We start from the raw sequence: 14,978 nt of genomic DNA, 5'->3' as shown, positions 1-14,978 counted from the left end.
TGACAGCAAAGAGTCCAAACTCCCAACTTTCAACAGCAAATCCCATTTTCGCAGCTGATAACTATTGTTCACCTGCATAGTTAAACTTGAAGTTTTGCATGAACATCTGCACACAGACAAACTGACTCTATCTTCTGGATTTTGCACATCCTACATATTGATAAAATCTAAAAAAAAAAGCCTTTGAATAAAATCTGTTCAGCAATTCTGAAGAAATAAGCTTCACACTACCAAGACACAATCTCAAGTAATTGCAATTCACTAATAAACACACCTCGTCTTTTCCCAATTCTCCCTTACTTTCTATCAGACGTAAGAACCCCATTAAAAGATACTTTCTACATCTCTTCAGAGAGACAGAGGAAGAAAAAGTAAGTAAGGAGTTCTCAAAGTATTTGTCTTAAATACAACTGTGAACAAATAAACAAAGATTGCAAGTAGCATTCTTTCCATTCAATACATAGGTCCCCTCATCATAACCTTCCCCATCCAAAAAAATCTAGATCCAGGCTCAGCAGGCCAGTATCAACATCCTAAAACCAATTTTGAGCTGGTTCCTCCTATATACACTGCTTAACAAAAGAAGAGTAAGTTTCTGTGAGAAGGAGATGAGATTATTTCTAGCTAATAGGTTAAGAGGGGCTATGGCTGTTCCACTAATTACCTGCAAATGCTTGGAAAGATCCCAATAGATCAGTATAATTTTACCTTTAAAGAAGTGTTTTACTTTTCATTTTTTAAATTTTCCTTTAGCAGTTTTTGAAGAATCCTAGAAGAACATATGCTTTGTTTTTCAAGCAAGCAAAGCTGAACCAAGAGAAGGAGATTACTCTTTGGAGACCTTGAAAAATAGCCAGAAAATTAACCTTGAGACTAAGCACTTGTACCACAGGAAATGCCAAGATCTAAGGATTTTTTTATTTTTCTTGCAACAATTAAACATGAATTCAAGGTTGGTCTACCATACTTTTTTTAAAGTTGTAATAGGCTGAACAAGTATATCTGGAACCAACAACTGGAAAGTTATATCAAATGAAATAAAACATTCCCTACTGACATCTACAGCAACAAGCACATATAAAAAAAAAAAATCTGGATTAGTTATCAATTCAAAGTGAAAACTAGAAATTTTCTTTTATTTGTTACTTGGCCATCTTTATAGGTCCACAGCAGAAGAGAATCACTGGACAACTCAACTCCAAAGCTAAATAAAGCAAGCAAAGAAGTTTAATTATGCTACATTAAAAATTCTGCTTTTTGATTACATACAGTGAGAAATTAATGTTAAGTGCTTCTGGAGATGATGCGATAAAGATGATGACACTTTATGGTTTAGAGCTTATTTACTTTTTCAATTTATAATTTATCCATAATTAAGAGTCTAACCATTACATTTTCTCCTAGAAACTACTAAAACCAGACACTACCCTGCAATTTAAATAACATATGAAAAAAGCTACATCTATTTAACAGCTGCAGAACTCACAGGACAGAGGCAGTAAAATATAAAAATACACAAGAGTTAAAAATCCTACTGCAAGAATATTAACTGTAATAAAAGAGAAGACATTAAAACCAGCAGCTAGTTAGGTGCCAGGACATAATAGAACCCATAAGGACAGGCAAAGACTGATGCTAAGTTAGGGAGAAAGAGTCTGTTTTCAGAGAAGAACTTCCTGACAGACACCACAACAAAGCAACATGAACGGTGACTGTGTGGTCCCCTTCTTGTAAATAAATCAGGCGTCAAAGGTTGATCTGCAGTTAATAAGAGGCCTAAACCTTCTCCAAGGATTTGTAGTATTCTGTCAGCACAGTCCAAGCCTTAGGAGCCATGAAGCCTTCCGGCGGGTTTTGTCCTTCTCGAGCCAGCTTGCGCATGCGGGTCCCCGATATAAATTCAAAGTCTTCGTGGCTGAGAGAGCAGGAGTGGGGGTAAGGGGGGAGAGGGAGAAAAAAAGAACATATTTTAAAAACAGGCAATGTTGCTCATATTCCCTCTGCTTTCTTGATACTTTATAAATTTCTTCTTGGGAGTATAATGCTGTATAGCAACTCACATTTCCAGGCATTTGGCCAGCAATGACAGTAAATCTCTAGAATATACACCCTTTATAATATTCCGTTTAGGTATCTCCTGAGGTTTGGCAGCATGGTCCAACTGATCTCCTGTGGACTGAATTAAGTCTGTGCCTCCATCTAGCCTGACTTGCTGTCTATGAGGAAACACGGAACTGCTGTTGAGAAAGAACCATCTCCTCCACCTCCTTTCTCAGCCCTCTGCCAAGCAACAGCAGCCATCCTATTATGCACCTTGCCCTGCCATGGCAGCAGACCAGCCCTGTGTGCTGGTTGAAGGTCCCAGTGCTGGCTGAAGGTCAATTCAGTGCCATTAGAATGTGAAACGACAACATTGCATGAAATCTTAGTGAAGGACAATTCGAAGAACAAAGAAAGTAAAAGCCTCAGAGTCTAGAGGCAAGCTCCACAGCTGAGCTATTGCAAGCCACTGAGCACGCATATACACGCACATCAGTAATGTAGCACATACAATTCAAAATAAAGAAAAAAATCAGGGAAATAATAAAAATACCTTCCCCTAAAGATGTTTTTCCCTTAAAATCAGAATTCAGTTGGACAAATGCACAAGGATCCCAGATCAGGATTGTTTATCATTGTTAATATTAATTTAGATTGTCATGTTATCTTCTCAGGTATGCGGTCATAAGCAGCAAAAGCTCCACATGTTAAGCTCAGTCCTCACACGACCAAACGAGTAAAAGACAAGAACGCTAGAGTTCTACCAAATGCTCCACAGGAAAAATTATTTATTCTTAAATTAAATATGCCATTTTACCTATGCCATTTGCTCATTTTGCAGCATATATGCATTACTCATTCTTTATTTGTCTGTTTGAAAGAAAAGCCAAGTATTGATCTCAGATGCACATGCCTCAGACAGAAACAAGAGCCAAGTGTGCGCACTAGAGGGCAAAACCTGGCCCAGCAAGTGCTGAGCTATGCTCAGTAGGGTATGGAAGTTAGCAAGATGCAGAAAGCATTCCACAGTTCCCTTTGACAAAGAACTAGCCCCATAACTTTTTGATTTGGATTGTATACATTTACAGAGCAGCACTGACATATATGCTTTTTTCTTACTGCTCTCAAATCGGGACTGTGGGTTCCTGAAGTATCACAACAAGGCTTTTTGCATACCCCACTGTGCTTCAATTCTGTCAAATATAAATTATATAAAAATGAAAACTTAAAAGTTGATGTAAACCCATGGGAGAAAGAGTTATGTCGCTGCTATTTATAATGCCTGAAAACGTCGTTCCTTGGCAAAGCCTACTGATCACTAACACTGCTTGAAGGTAGCTCGTATTCTTTGCAAATAACTATTTCTATAAAATATACGTGGGGAATTGATAAGCCTGGCTAATTCTAGTGAAAAAATACTAAGTCTTCAGATGATCGGGAACAGAAGAGTAAAGCAAGTTCTATAAAGTTTCTCCAGGTGTGGTTTTCTCCACAGTGTAGTAGCAATACCAAAGTTCAAGAACTAAAAAAAATGTTAGCTGCTTTATCCCCTCCTTGCCTATTAAGTTTTCAGGAAGACATTCAACTTCCTCCTGTGCCCTACAAGCAAAATAAAGGTACTAAGACAATAAACTTGGGTATGCCATATGAGTTTGCTTCAGTAAGACCCCCAATTCCTTTAGCTTCTTCTTATTCCTAGTTGCATTAAGAGCAGCTCTAGGAATTGGGAAGAGATAAATATGAAAAGCAGCTAAGGAGTTGTACAGAAACATTAAGAAAGGAAAGAAAAACATAGGTGAGGATCATTGAAGAAACATACTACTTTCGACATCTCACAACGTTTCTAGAAATGTTTCAAAAATACTATTAAAAAGTACAAAAGTACTAATGATGCCCTTTCATTACCCCAAACTTCTCATTTGAATGGGTTTTTCTTTAAAAAATTTTTACCTTAATTAGTAATCACTAAAATTACTCAAATAGAGCTCTGGCAATATATACTGTATGTTGAAACAACACGGTAATTTTTGCCTTTTTAAAAATGATTGCATTTTCAATTTTCTTGTTTCCAGTTTAATTTCCACTTTCGTACCTAAAACAGAGGTATCTGAATAACCACTCAATACTCATAGTCTTTACTGATGGTAAAAATAAATTCTCTGGAATATCAGAAACCGAAATTTCCACTAAGCAGAAATACCTTATCAGTATTGGTACTGTGGTGTGATGTGAACCACAAGCATTTTGAAATAAAACATATCAGTATGAGTAATTTGCTTTTGTGGAAAAATAAACCTGAAAGAAAACCAAGTAATTTTGTTTATAGTTAATTTTAAGGATATTAGGAGTTACTCTACATAAAATGTTTTTGAGTGGAACATGAGAGGGGGAAACATTTGACCATTAAAGCTGCTATGAAATATAAATGTCAAAGCCATCCAAATTCCATTCTCAAGTGAGATTTGGAATGACTCTCAATGAAATTTAACCCAAGCCTTTCCTGATCATGGAAAGTGCCTTTGCAATTTTTATTCAGTGGTTGCTGTAATTAGCTTTCTTTGAGCCATACTGTATGGTAATAAATGCTTGTAACATTGATTTTTTTTGTTACCAGTTGAGTTAGACTAGTATTGACATAATAGTTGGTGCCAATGCAATTAAAATCATTCTTCAGAAGAAACAAAAAAAAGCAGAAACAAATCCACAACAAAAACTTGTCGACAGAAAACCAGTCTTAAAATATATTACATTGAGACTAGTGTTTGCTCCATGGCTAGCATCCTAGAATCCGATTACACCCACAGTGTGAAAAATCCTTACAAACATGCACAGTGAAACCTCCTTACTTATGGAGGACAGGGCTAGGCAGACAGAAAATACATAACTTGCTGTGCTTTCATCCTAGCAAAAGGAGAAAATTAATCTCTTCTTACACTTCAGACTGTGCCCTCCTTCCACACACAGACCTATATGTATATACACACCCCCACAGGTGCACAAGATAATACTTAACCTTTGGAAAGCAGCAAGTCTTCTATTCAGAACAACACAGGAAGAAATCTGTGCTGTTAATTAATCTACAAGCTATTAACAGTAACTGAGCATCAGGCTCAAAGGGCACTACAAGCCATGCACAGAAAATTAAGAAATCATACATCAGTTCTTTCCTTTCTTTCTTTTACAAACACCAATGTTTTAACCTGTTACATGGATTTCCCTTTTTTATGCATTCAGTAGTTATTTTTATTGTAATTCCTCGTGACCCCAGCAACAATGACAGCTCTAACAGTGCATGAGCCTAAGACTTCCAAGACCTTACAGTTCTTGTAACAAAACAAAGAAGTTATCACCAGTTTTCAAGTGGGAAATGACTGTATGAACATGCCCACAGTCTTACAGGAAACCTCTGCCATCTCTCTTAGGTGTCAATACAGTACCTTAATACAGTGAGAAGAATGTGTTTTCCACTTCTACAATTATTCCCTACAGGTTTAATTTAAGTATAAAATATATTATGTAATTGATTTTTCACTTGGGAGCACTAAATATCAGTCATAATCTCTTTGGAACCCTGACCTTCTTGTTAGGGTATCTGGCACTGTGCAAATTTCTTGGAATTCCCATTCTCTGTGGAGGGCAACGTCTGGTGCTCCCAAACTCTTTAAGAAATTACTGTTAAATACAAGATTCATGATCAAAATACAGACCATTCATTCATAGTTTTGCCTATCCATGAAAATATGGGTTATGGAAACAAATGTATGGAAATAATAACATGACTTATTCAACCTAGTCTGGGCTTCAAAATGACTCTCATGTTCTACTCAGATGGTAAACTTCAGATCCAATTAATTCCTGGGACAATTCACACTCTCCTTACCTGGGATTCTGTGCTTTAACAATTCTCCTTTCCAACTTAATGCTTCCTGAACAGGATCTGTCATGAGGTGAAATCTAACCTTACAACCCTTTTCAGAAGGATTTTCACTGAATTTAAATTTGCCTTTCCAGCACCAAGTCGTGACTTACACAGTAACTCCCTAAAGGAACAGAATGTTGTCCCTTACAGTGTCAAGTCTTCGTTATGGCAGTCTGTGTTATGCTTTGGGAACAGCTCATGATGCTGAATGAACCAGTTGGTATCAGCTAAGTGCAAAACCTAACAAGTCATGAACGAACTCTTTGTGAAAGTAGAACATAATAATGTGATTAATAGCAACATATGCAAAGCAAATCCTTTACCTGCTGTGAATGAAATTCCTTTCTGACTAGAAGGAAGGTTGAAGTCTCCTGAGCTGCTGTAGTGTTTCAATGCATCCTAAATTATGTACTAATGTTAACTGAGAAGCCATATTTCACACAGCTAAATTAAGGAGGGCAGTCAAGCGTGCTCATTTCAGACTCTTACTATCCCTTTAAAGATCAGGTATCACACCAAACGAATCTGGCAACAGTATGTACTTGGTTGGAACAGCTATCCTGTTGACTTGGTAGTATTAAAGAAGTCATGACAGCTATATTAAAGGTCCTGGAATAAACTATGTAAAGTTAAAATCTCTCCTCTTCACATATACCCAATGATTCATTCACATTTTACAGGAAGCATGAACAGTCTGCTCTGGTATTCTTACTTATGGGTTTCTTTCAGACAAAATGATATAATCAGTTTTCTTTCAGGAAAAAAAAAAAAAAAACAAAACAAAAAAAACCACACCACACCACCATTTTTCCGGACACTGCTGTGGCTTTTTTAATTGCCAGACTGATTTCCTTCCTTAATTGAGCTTTTTCTCAGCAGCAGTCTGTGGCTGCATTTTATAGGACTGATCTGTAAAGAACTGGGAATCTCTGCTCACCCAAACAACTACTATTATTAAGCCACCAATCCCAAATTACACTTGTCTGTGGTAACTGTTTGAGAGGCCTTTTTGGCTGAAAAAACACACTGTTCTTCTGAAGGGATTTCAGCATTGGGTAGGGATTTTTTGAGGAGTGGATGTGGTTTTGGTTGGTTACTTGGTTTCTTTTTTGGTTTTTCTCTATAATTCTGTCTAATAGTGGTTCACAGATCAGACATTCATTGGGAATTTCTCAGTTATAACTAGAATTCTACCTATAAACTTTTCCAAAACATGTTTAGGCATATTCAATTATTGATCCAAAGTTCTATGAAATCTAGAAGGGTAAAAAACTATGATAATCAAAGGGTTGTACAAATATTCATACTAGTTCCTATACCTATACCTTCAAGACTTCTGTGCAAGCGCAAATGCTCAAGCTTCCCATAGAAACTTATGATTAGGCTTGCTATCTTCCTTCAGCAACAAGAAAAGGGGATTTTTTTTTTTACTTCTACTCATTCTGACCAAAGGGAAATTAAAATTATGTTAGCACTACCTGTGCTTCTATATATCACTTCAAATGCATTCCTCAAATTCCTTTCCTAAATCTTAGACACATCTTTTTCAAAAATACGTTTTAAGACTGGTTCCATGAAGTGCTAAAACCTAGTTCTAAGATGTCTAAGAAACAGATTAAAAATGATAGTGGCTTCGTGAGGTAAAATTTAGTTTCAAGTCATTGGTTGTTCACAGGTCTTAATCTTTCAAAGGGTAACTTCAGTCAAACAATTTATAGAAGTTAAACACTGCACAACTCTGCAACTACAACTGCTGTGCAGCTAGTAGCAGCTACCTTTTACATCAGTCTTTTTCTACCCCCTTTCTCATACACACACACTATACTCCATGATTGACCCCGAATTCAGCGGGATATCTCTGCCTTTCCTTATAAACAGGGGTGCATGTAGATACACCTGCTGCCAAGTGACTCCAGCTCCCTCACAGCACCACAGCAGCTCAACATTGTTAAACAGCAGCATGAGGCCCTCACACTCAAAGTTAACAGTTGTGTTCTCCAGACTGTTCCTATGCAGAGATACCAGGTCTACTGAAACACCAGGAGCAGCATGTGTTCTACAGAATACTAATGGAAGTGAGAAACAAACTTCTATATCAACTCCACAAAACTGCACTTTTTGGTGGACACCTTTGGGAGCTGAAGGCCTAAAGAACAATGACCTCTCAATATCACAGACAGAACACCTGGGAAGTAAAGGCTTTTGTTACTAAGTTAGAGGCAGGACCAGTGGTAGATTTTTTGATGCTTCCCAGGCTTGCCACCAGGTCACAAGCAGCTTAGTCACAGCAAGGTATCACATAGTTGCCCAGTATCTTATGTACGTAGCTGACCAGTACCAACCTAGCACGTGAAAACCTAACCCGACAGCCATACATGGAATGCTATCAGCAAGCGGAGCATGTATGTTTAGAGATGTCACAAGCAAAGCAATTCTCTGCCACTGTTAATGCTGCAGCCCCAACTTGTCAAACATCCTTCTGGCAATTGGATCAAGCTTTTTGTAACCTCTCACCACTAGCCAAAGATTCATTCCCCAACATCTCCATGGCTTGGGATTGCCTTCAGAAGCAGAAAGATGATTCACTAACATCAGCAAAGAACACAACTGCAACCACCTCTGCATGTCTTTGCTAACAAAGCAGGTGTGGGTCCAACCCTGCCAAATTAGAGACATCCCCAATATAGCAAACTGTGTCCATTATGGCTTCTCACAAGCCCCTTCCCAGATAGAGGAGTCTAGGAAGCCTGAAAGAACAGAAGAGGTGATCACTTGGGTAGAGAATAACTACTTCCAGCAGCTAAGACACACAGCTCAGCTACAGCTCAGTCCAAGGGAAACCCACTTGTAATAACCTTCTGTGCGTCCATTAGTGATGTAAATTCTTTAACTGCCTAATTGGCTGTCAGGTCTCCAAGTCTCAAAGAACTCAGAAAGGTGCAACAGAAGTCATTACCCATTTCCAAAACAAGTCAGAGTAATGCTTCTATGCATACAACTATTTCCCACATTTTCAAGATGCGTTTTTCACCAGATAAGCGGCAAGCTCAGGAAAGATTTCCACAAACATCACTGTTTCACACCCAAGGATCTTCCACCAGTAATGATCTTCTCATATTCCCAGATAAACCTCTACTCCCTGCCATCCTCCTTAAAGAGTGAAACACCACATGGTCCAGGAGTCTGCCACATTTTCAGCATTTCAAGATTTCAGACCATCTTGAAATGCAACCAGCTGCACCCACGCAAGCTCTAACTCTGTCTGAAGCCTACCACGGGGTTCGCTCTACGGCAAGCAGGAGCAGTAACAGCTCGCTCTCTCTTCAGGGAGTCTGCATGTGTCCGCATTGCCATCTAGAGGATCACTGCCACACTCCAGTCCACCCATTAGTTCACAAACAGTATCTGGGGAAGGACAGGACAAACGGTCTTACATTCTGACAACAGCAAGACAAAACTGCAAACTAATAGCACCCACTGTCTTTTTCCACGACAGTGACAGAAACAGAAAAAAAAACTGCCTCAAATCAAAGTGTGCCCACAGGCATGATGAAAGGATAATATGATGCGCATGATGCGGTCTGTGACAAAAGGCAAATCCTGTTGCCACAGAGATTTTTTTTATCACTTGCTCTGGCTAATGACAGAGGAACAGTTTTACTCACCTTGATCTAAATCAAATCTATACCGCTAAGAGTACACTATCAATGATTACAGAATCAATATTCTTCCACAAAGATTCTGTTCCATGAAACAGGAATTCTGGCCTCTCACATTGCTACTCCCCTTCCCTATACACACTAGTATAACTATTTCACTTTAATCTTTTCGTATTTATCTTCTAAAAGTTGCTGAGTTACTTGGCCAACAAACAGGACCAATACCCATAGTATCTACTACAACAGCCTTCCGAACCTTATAATTATAGTGGTTTGCATAAAACAGACAATATTTACATCACAATCTAGTTACTGTGCACAGCAATGAGGACTTCTGGATGCATCACAAGTAATGAAAGGCACAAAGGTAGTAAAGTGTTCAACAGTTAGCTAAGAGGCAATAAATTTAGGAGAAGAGTTTCCCGTCATATGCTAGGAGTATCCTTCCCTCCGATTTTATTTCTCCTAATGAAAATATCATATGCATCAGGGTATCGATCTGATGCTACTGTACATGGCTTCACTTGAGGAAAAAAACCAAAACCACAACCTTGCTGCAATGCCATCCAAAGAGAAGCTTCACAGCACTAAGGAGAACCTTACACTGGAATGCTGCCTATATGGGAGGGAGAACAAAGGAAGAACAACATCAGCAAACTACAACTACTAAATAAGCCTCCCTGATTAGCTTCAATTTTAAAACATCTGCAATGTAACAAATTATCAAATTTCCAAACACATATGGACGTCGTAAAGTAATACACAGTGAAACTATTTTAATTCTTGTCAGGTTTCAACAGATTTGCCTTTATCATACTGCTTATGATTTCCAAACAACAGAAGAAAATATCCAAAATTTATATTTAGTTATGCAAGAGACCATAACATTTTGCAGCTTTTAAAAATAAAAGCAGACTAATTCAGGTTCTTGGAATTTACTGCTGAAATATAAAGCAGTTACATAACTTACAATCAAGGTTAAGCCAGCACACAATCTACTAATAAATATAATTCATGGTAAGAAAGACACAAGCTGCTGAATAAAATTTGTCACAAGCCACAGTGACATCCTTGGAGACTTCTATACTCAGAGTAACTGCAGCATAAGCAGCTGAAGAATAAGAGATAAGAGATGGGTTCATTTTTACAGATGAATCCATCCCATGCTGATTTCATGCTTTCAAAGATGAATCGTGTTGTACATATTTCTTCAGTTAGAAGCAGTAGGAAATAGAATGTAAAAAATACAAGGTCTTTTTAGAAAAACATCTTGCTTGAAAGCTTATATTTCAGTACTAACTTCAACTGCAGTTTGATGTAAAACAAAAGTACAGTTCAATAATCTGAATAAAGAGATTCAAACTAAAATAATAAGTCATCTTCCCAGTCCCACTCATTGGTACCACAGCAACACAAACAGTGAGATTGGGACTCAGCTATGTCACATGAGTGAAAAATAGTATTAGAACATGCAGAAAGTGAAATCCTGTAATTGGATTAAAAAAACCCAAAACCCACAGCTGAAAACCCTGGGACATACAATGGACATTATTATTAAATAAAGCAAATAACTATTTGTCACCCTTTCTTACCCCACTACCTTCTCCCTGCAGCACTCTCATTGCTTCTCTTCCATCACATCTGATGCATACCTGACATCTGAGAAGCATATTTAGGAAGATAAATGAACAGAAAGCTAATCTTACTATTATAATAAATAATAACCTTTTTCTGTGGATTTAGTAATCTGTCCCAACATCTTTCAGAATTAGAGAAACTTCAGTACCTGGGAGGAAAAGGGATATTCCAGTGGCAGCTAAAGTTGGATAAGGTTAGTAGACCTGTGAAACCACACCCATATCATGCTAAAGTCAAGTTGCATTCATGATCTAAACCACATCTGAACACAGTCACCTTTGAGCAATATGAATTTCATTTAAAACTTTTTTTTTTTTTATGGCAGTGGGGGGCAAAAGGCAGCTGTTGCTCCAAAAGTCTTAAAACAAAAAAAAACAACTTACTGATCAGAGTCATAATAATCCATGCACTTCTTTTTCTTATTATAAGCTGCAACTCTAAAGGGTACAATTTCCAGTGCTCGGAGGCCTGGAGCCATTGTCAACACTTTGGCACCATGGGTTGGTTCATACAGATCTTTCCCAGTGTCAGGGTGTGGCATCCCTGCTGGATCTCGCCCTACAATGTAGAAGTTAGCTCCTGCAACCATCCGGGATCTGCAGTGCCACTGAACCTAAAACAGAAACAAGGAAAAACAGTTAACAGAAGAAAATCATCAAAATATGACACTTAAAATGTGTGTGCGCTGTATAATTACACTTTTTCCCTAATCAGACATTATTTTTACTATGAAGCCACCCACAAAACTAAGAATCAATTATGTGAGTCACCACCAAACTTACAGCTAAGGCATACTATTCCCCTGTTCCTTCTGCACATTAGGATACTTTAAAAGTTACTTTAGCACAGTGTTTGGAACAGTATAATCAGGGCAAGAAAGGTGGAGCTCATTCATTTCTTTGCTCAGTTCTTCCTGATGTCACCCTCCATCCCTTTCCTTTTATATAAAAAGATTAATGCAAAAGTAACTGCTTTGGGAAGCTTAGTGGGATCTAGCCGTATATTGCTCTATTTCAATCACAGTGATTTCTCTAAAAAGACTCCCTGACCAATAGATAGCTGACAAACATCTCATTGAAAGAAATACAAGATACTCTCCTTAAACACAGTGTTCATAAGTGGTCTATCAACCTATCTACATATTAGAAAACCAAAATTACCCATCCTAAACTTTTTCACCTGGTACATGTGGCAAGGATGCTGTCCAAGGCAGGACTTCAACACTTACTCTGTATCAGTGTTAAGACTCGACATATAAACTAGGCACATACTGCACATGAATGCTTGGCATGGGCTTTCAGAGCACTAAGATTGCCTACTTATACCACAAGCTTCCAAGATGAAAACAGATAAAGCAGCTCTAGCTCTCGTAAATATTTAATCCCTTTTCCCTGATCATTTTGAGATAATTTGATTCTGACACATCTGCATGAACTGGGGAGGAGCCAATGTCAAAATGAGAAACTTTAGCTTTAGTGGATTTTTGCTTGGCTGCACCAACTCTCTTCCACTTAGTATTTTGAAGTATTGTTAAATATTGACAAGCAGCTTTCCCACATTACTTCACTGCACATTTCAAAACGACAACTTGATTTTTACTTTTTTTCTCCTCATAGCTCTGTTAAATACCGAAGGTAAAAAAAAAGATATTTCAAAGGAAATTCTGCATAGACTGTTCGATTATCTGTACTCTACAACCAAATAAATGAGCTCAAAATATTTAGAAATGCATTTCTCTCACTAAATATGGTGAGAGGATTTTTTTTCTGCCAAAGACTGTTTGCAGTGTTTACTAGATCCTAGACTGTTAGTTATGTTACAGTTACGACAGTTTTTAGACTGAAGTTATAGGATAGTCGGTAAATTTTCTTAATTTGTTTTTATATGTAATATTTTCAATAGAAAATTTAACTGTACAGTACAGGAAAAGTAGAATAACTATTACATTACTTCAGGTAACAAAAACCACCACTTCAGGAAATGTCCCTATGTACTCACACTGGGAATTATTCCCCTAAAAGAATTGTCATACGATCTACATAGCTTTGTATCTGCCAAAGGATACTCAGAGAAGAGTTTAGAAGCCCAGCAAGTATGTAACAGTAGTTTCTTACCTGTGCAGCCTTACCTTCACAGAAAACTAAAGGGCCTACCCACTAACTACATATCCTAAAATGGTTTCACAAGTTGAATAGTAATAAACATCTGTCAAAACATCTGTCAAGCACTAAAGGGAAAAAAAGAAGGGGAGGCCAGAAGGAAAAAAACTCACAAATTATAGGACAAAAGTTGCTGCCACTACCTCGTAGTAAATGGACAATGTGGTGGATAAATTTTCCTTTCATTACAAAAAAAATTTGCATCTGCCTACTGCAAACCTCTACATGAAACAAAATCAGTATTTCATATTTTAGTTACTGTGCATGCTGTCCCATGTTAATAAGCTTTAGCCAAGAAGCAATAAAGTGATTTCTCAAAGTAGTAACTAAATTTTAGCTCTGCATTAGTTCTATAACTAATCATTATAGAAACCCTTCAGGGAGGAAGTTTTTTAGTCAATGACAGAGTTCTGTAAATCAGTAGTCAGATAATGAAATTGGGAACCAGACATGAGTTATGAGTGTTCCATCGGTATCAGTTTTCATCTTGACCACAAGCAGACATTACACATGACAGATCCCACTGCTATTCAAGCATATAGTGTGCTATGGAAGCATCTGGATGCTGATAGCTATGCTAATAATTTTTACATTTATGTTACAAGCACAAAGTTGGCCATACACATGAAATTCTAGCATACCACAGCAGCTAGCAGCATATTTTCTAATACTGTTCTAGCATAGTTAAGAAATTTAAGTTTCATGCTGTCATTTGGATAACAGTAAGAACTCCATTTTGAATAAGTGAAGCTATTTGACTAAGATGATTTAGAACAAGGTAAACCACATGTTTGAGGCATAAAACTAGCAGCTTTTGTCCCATTTCTATACATCCATACTACTTCAGAACATACTTTCCTAAGCAGGTGAATTCATTGCATTTCGATACAGAATTTCCCCCTTATAGAACTGTTTCTTTTCTTCCAAGATAATTATCAGGAATATTAAATACACAAAAATGTTAAATTGATACTTATGAAACCTGTCCATTCAAATCTTTACAGACTGGAAGGACACATCCATCCTGTAGATAACCATACTAACAGCTGCTTGCTGTTCCGTAAAGCACTTGTGCTACAGAAACAAATCTGGTATCAATGTTTAAATGACCTATAGAAAATGATTAAAGAGACTCTTTTATTTGACTACAAACATTATTGTCAGTCTGTACTCTGAGGTCACTGGAAATGTCACATAGGTTAGGAGAAAGCTCTCATCCTGTTCAGAATAAGAATTGGGGATTTTGTTCCTCCTCATATGCTCATGAATACAAGACTGAAGTAGAAGATTTCTGTTAATTCTCAGAAAAGGTCTGTGGAGAACAGTACAAGACTCCCCACTTTAACTCACATGCCTCAACTAGATCTGGACTGCATGTTTTCTCTTGACTGAAAGGCAGTGCAACCTCTGTTTGATTAGCCAACTGGCCAGCAGAAAATAAGCAACACCTGTCTAATTTCATTCCACTGGCAAGTTCTCCTATCTATCAAAAAGCTACCATAGAGTTAACCTTTTGAGCCTGGTAAGAATTTGAACATCCTGTGACTCATGGCTAAAGGGGGG

At 37.6% G+C, this 14,978-nt stretch overlaps 1 protein-coding gene across 1 annotated transcript in view; it reads right to left on the bottom strand.

Annotated features, from left to right (window-relative positions):
* Positions 1-896: 896 nt before the first annotated feature.
* PAPSS1 (3'-phosphoadenosine 5'-phosphosulfate synthase 1) overlaps positions 897-14,978 on the bottom strand; it is a 46,387-nt gene continuing 32,305 nt past the window's right edge. The window contains exons 11-12 of the mRNA XM_026847594.1: positions 11,640-11,869; positions 897-1,915 (exon numbers count right to left, since the gene is read on the bottom strand). Coding sequence (XP_026703395.1) covers positions 1,777-1,915; positions 11,640-11,869 — 369 coding nt within the window. The 3' untranslated portion in view covers positions 897-1,776. The remainder of the gene's footprint in view (positions 1,916-11,639; positions 11,870-14,978) is intronic.

The sequence above is a fragment of the Athene cunicularia genome, assembly GCF_003259725.1.
Source record: "Athene cunicularia isolate RWA chromosome 4 unlocalized genomic scaffold, athCun1 chr4_part2, whole genome shotgun sequence".
Lineage (NCBI taxonomy): Eukaryota > Metazoa > Chordata > Aves > Strigiformes > Strigidae > Athene > Athene cunicularia.
The sequence above is the reverse complement of the archived record's forward strand: the minus strand, read 5'-3'. Positions and strand labels throughout refer to the sequence as shown.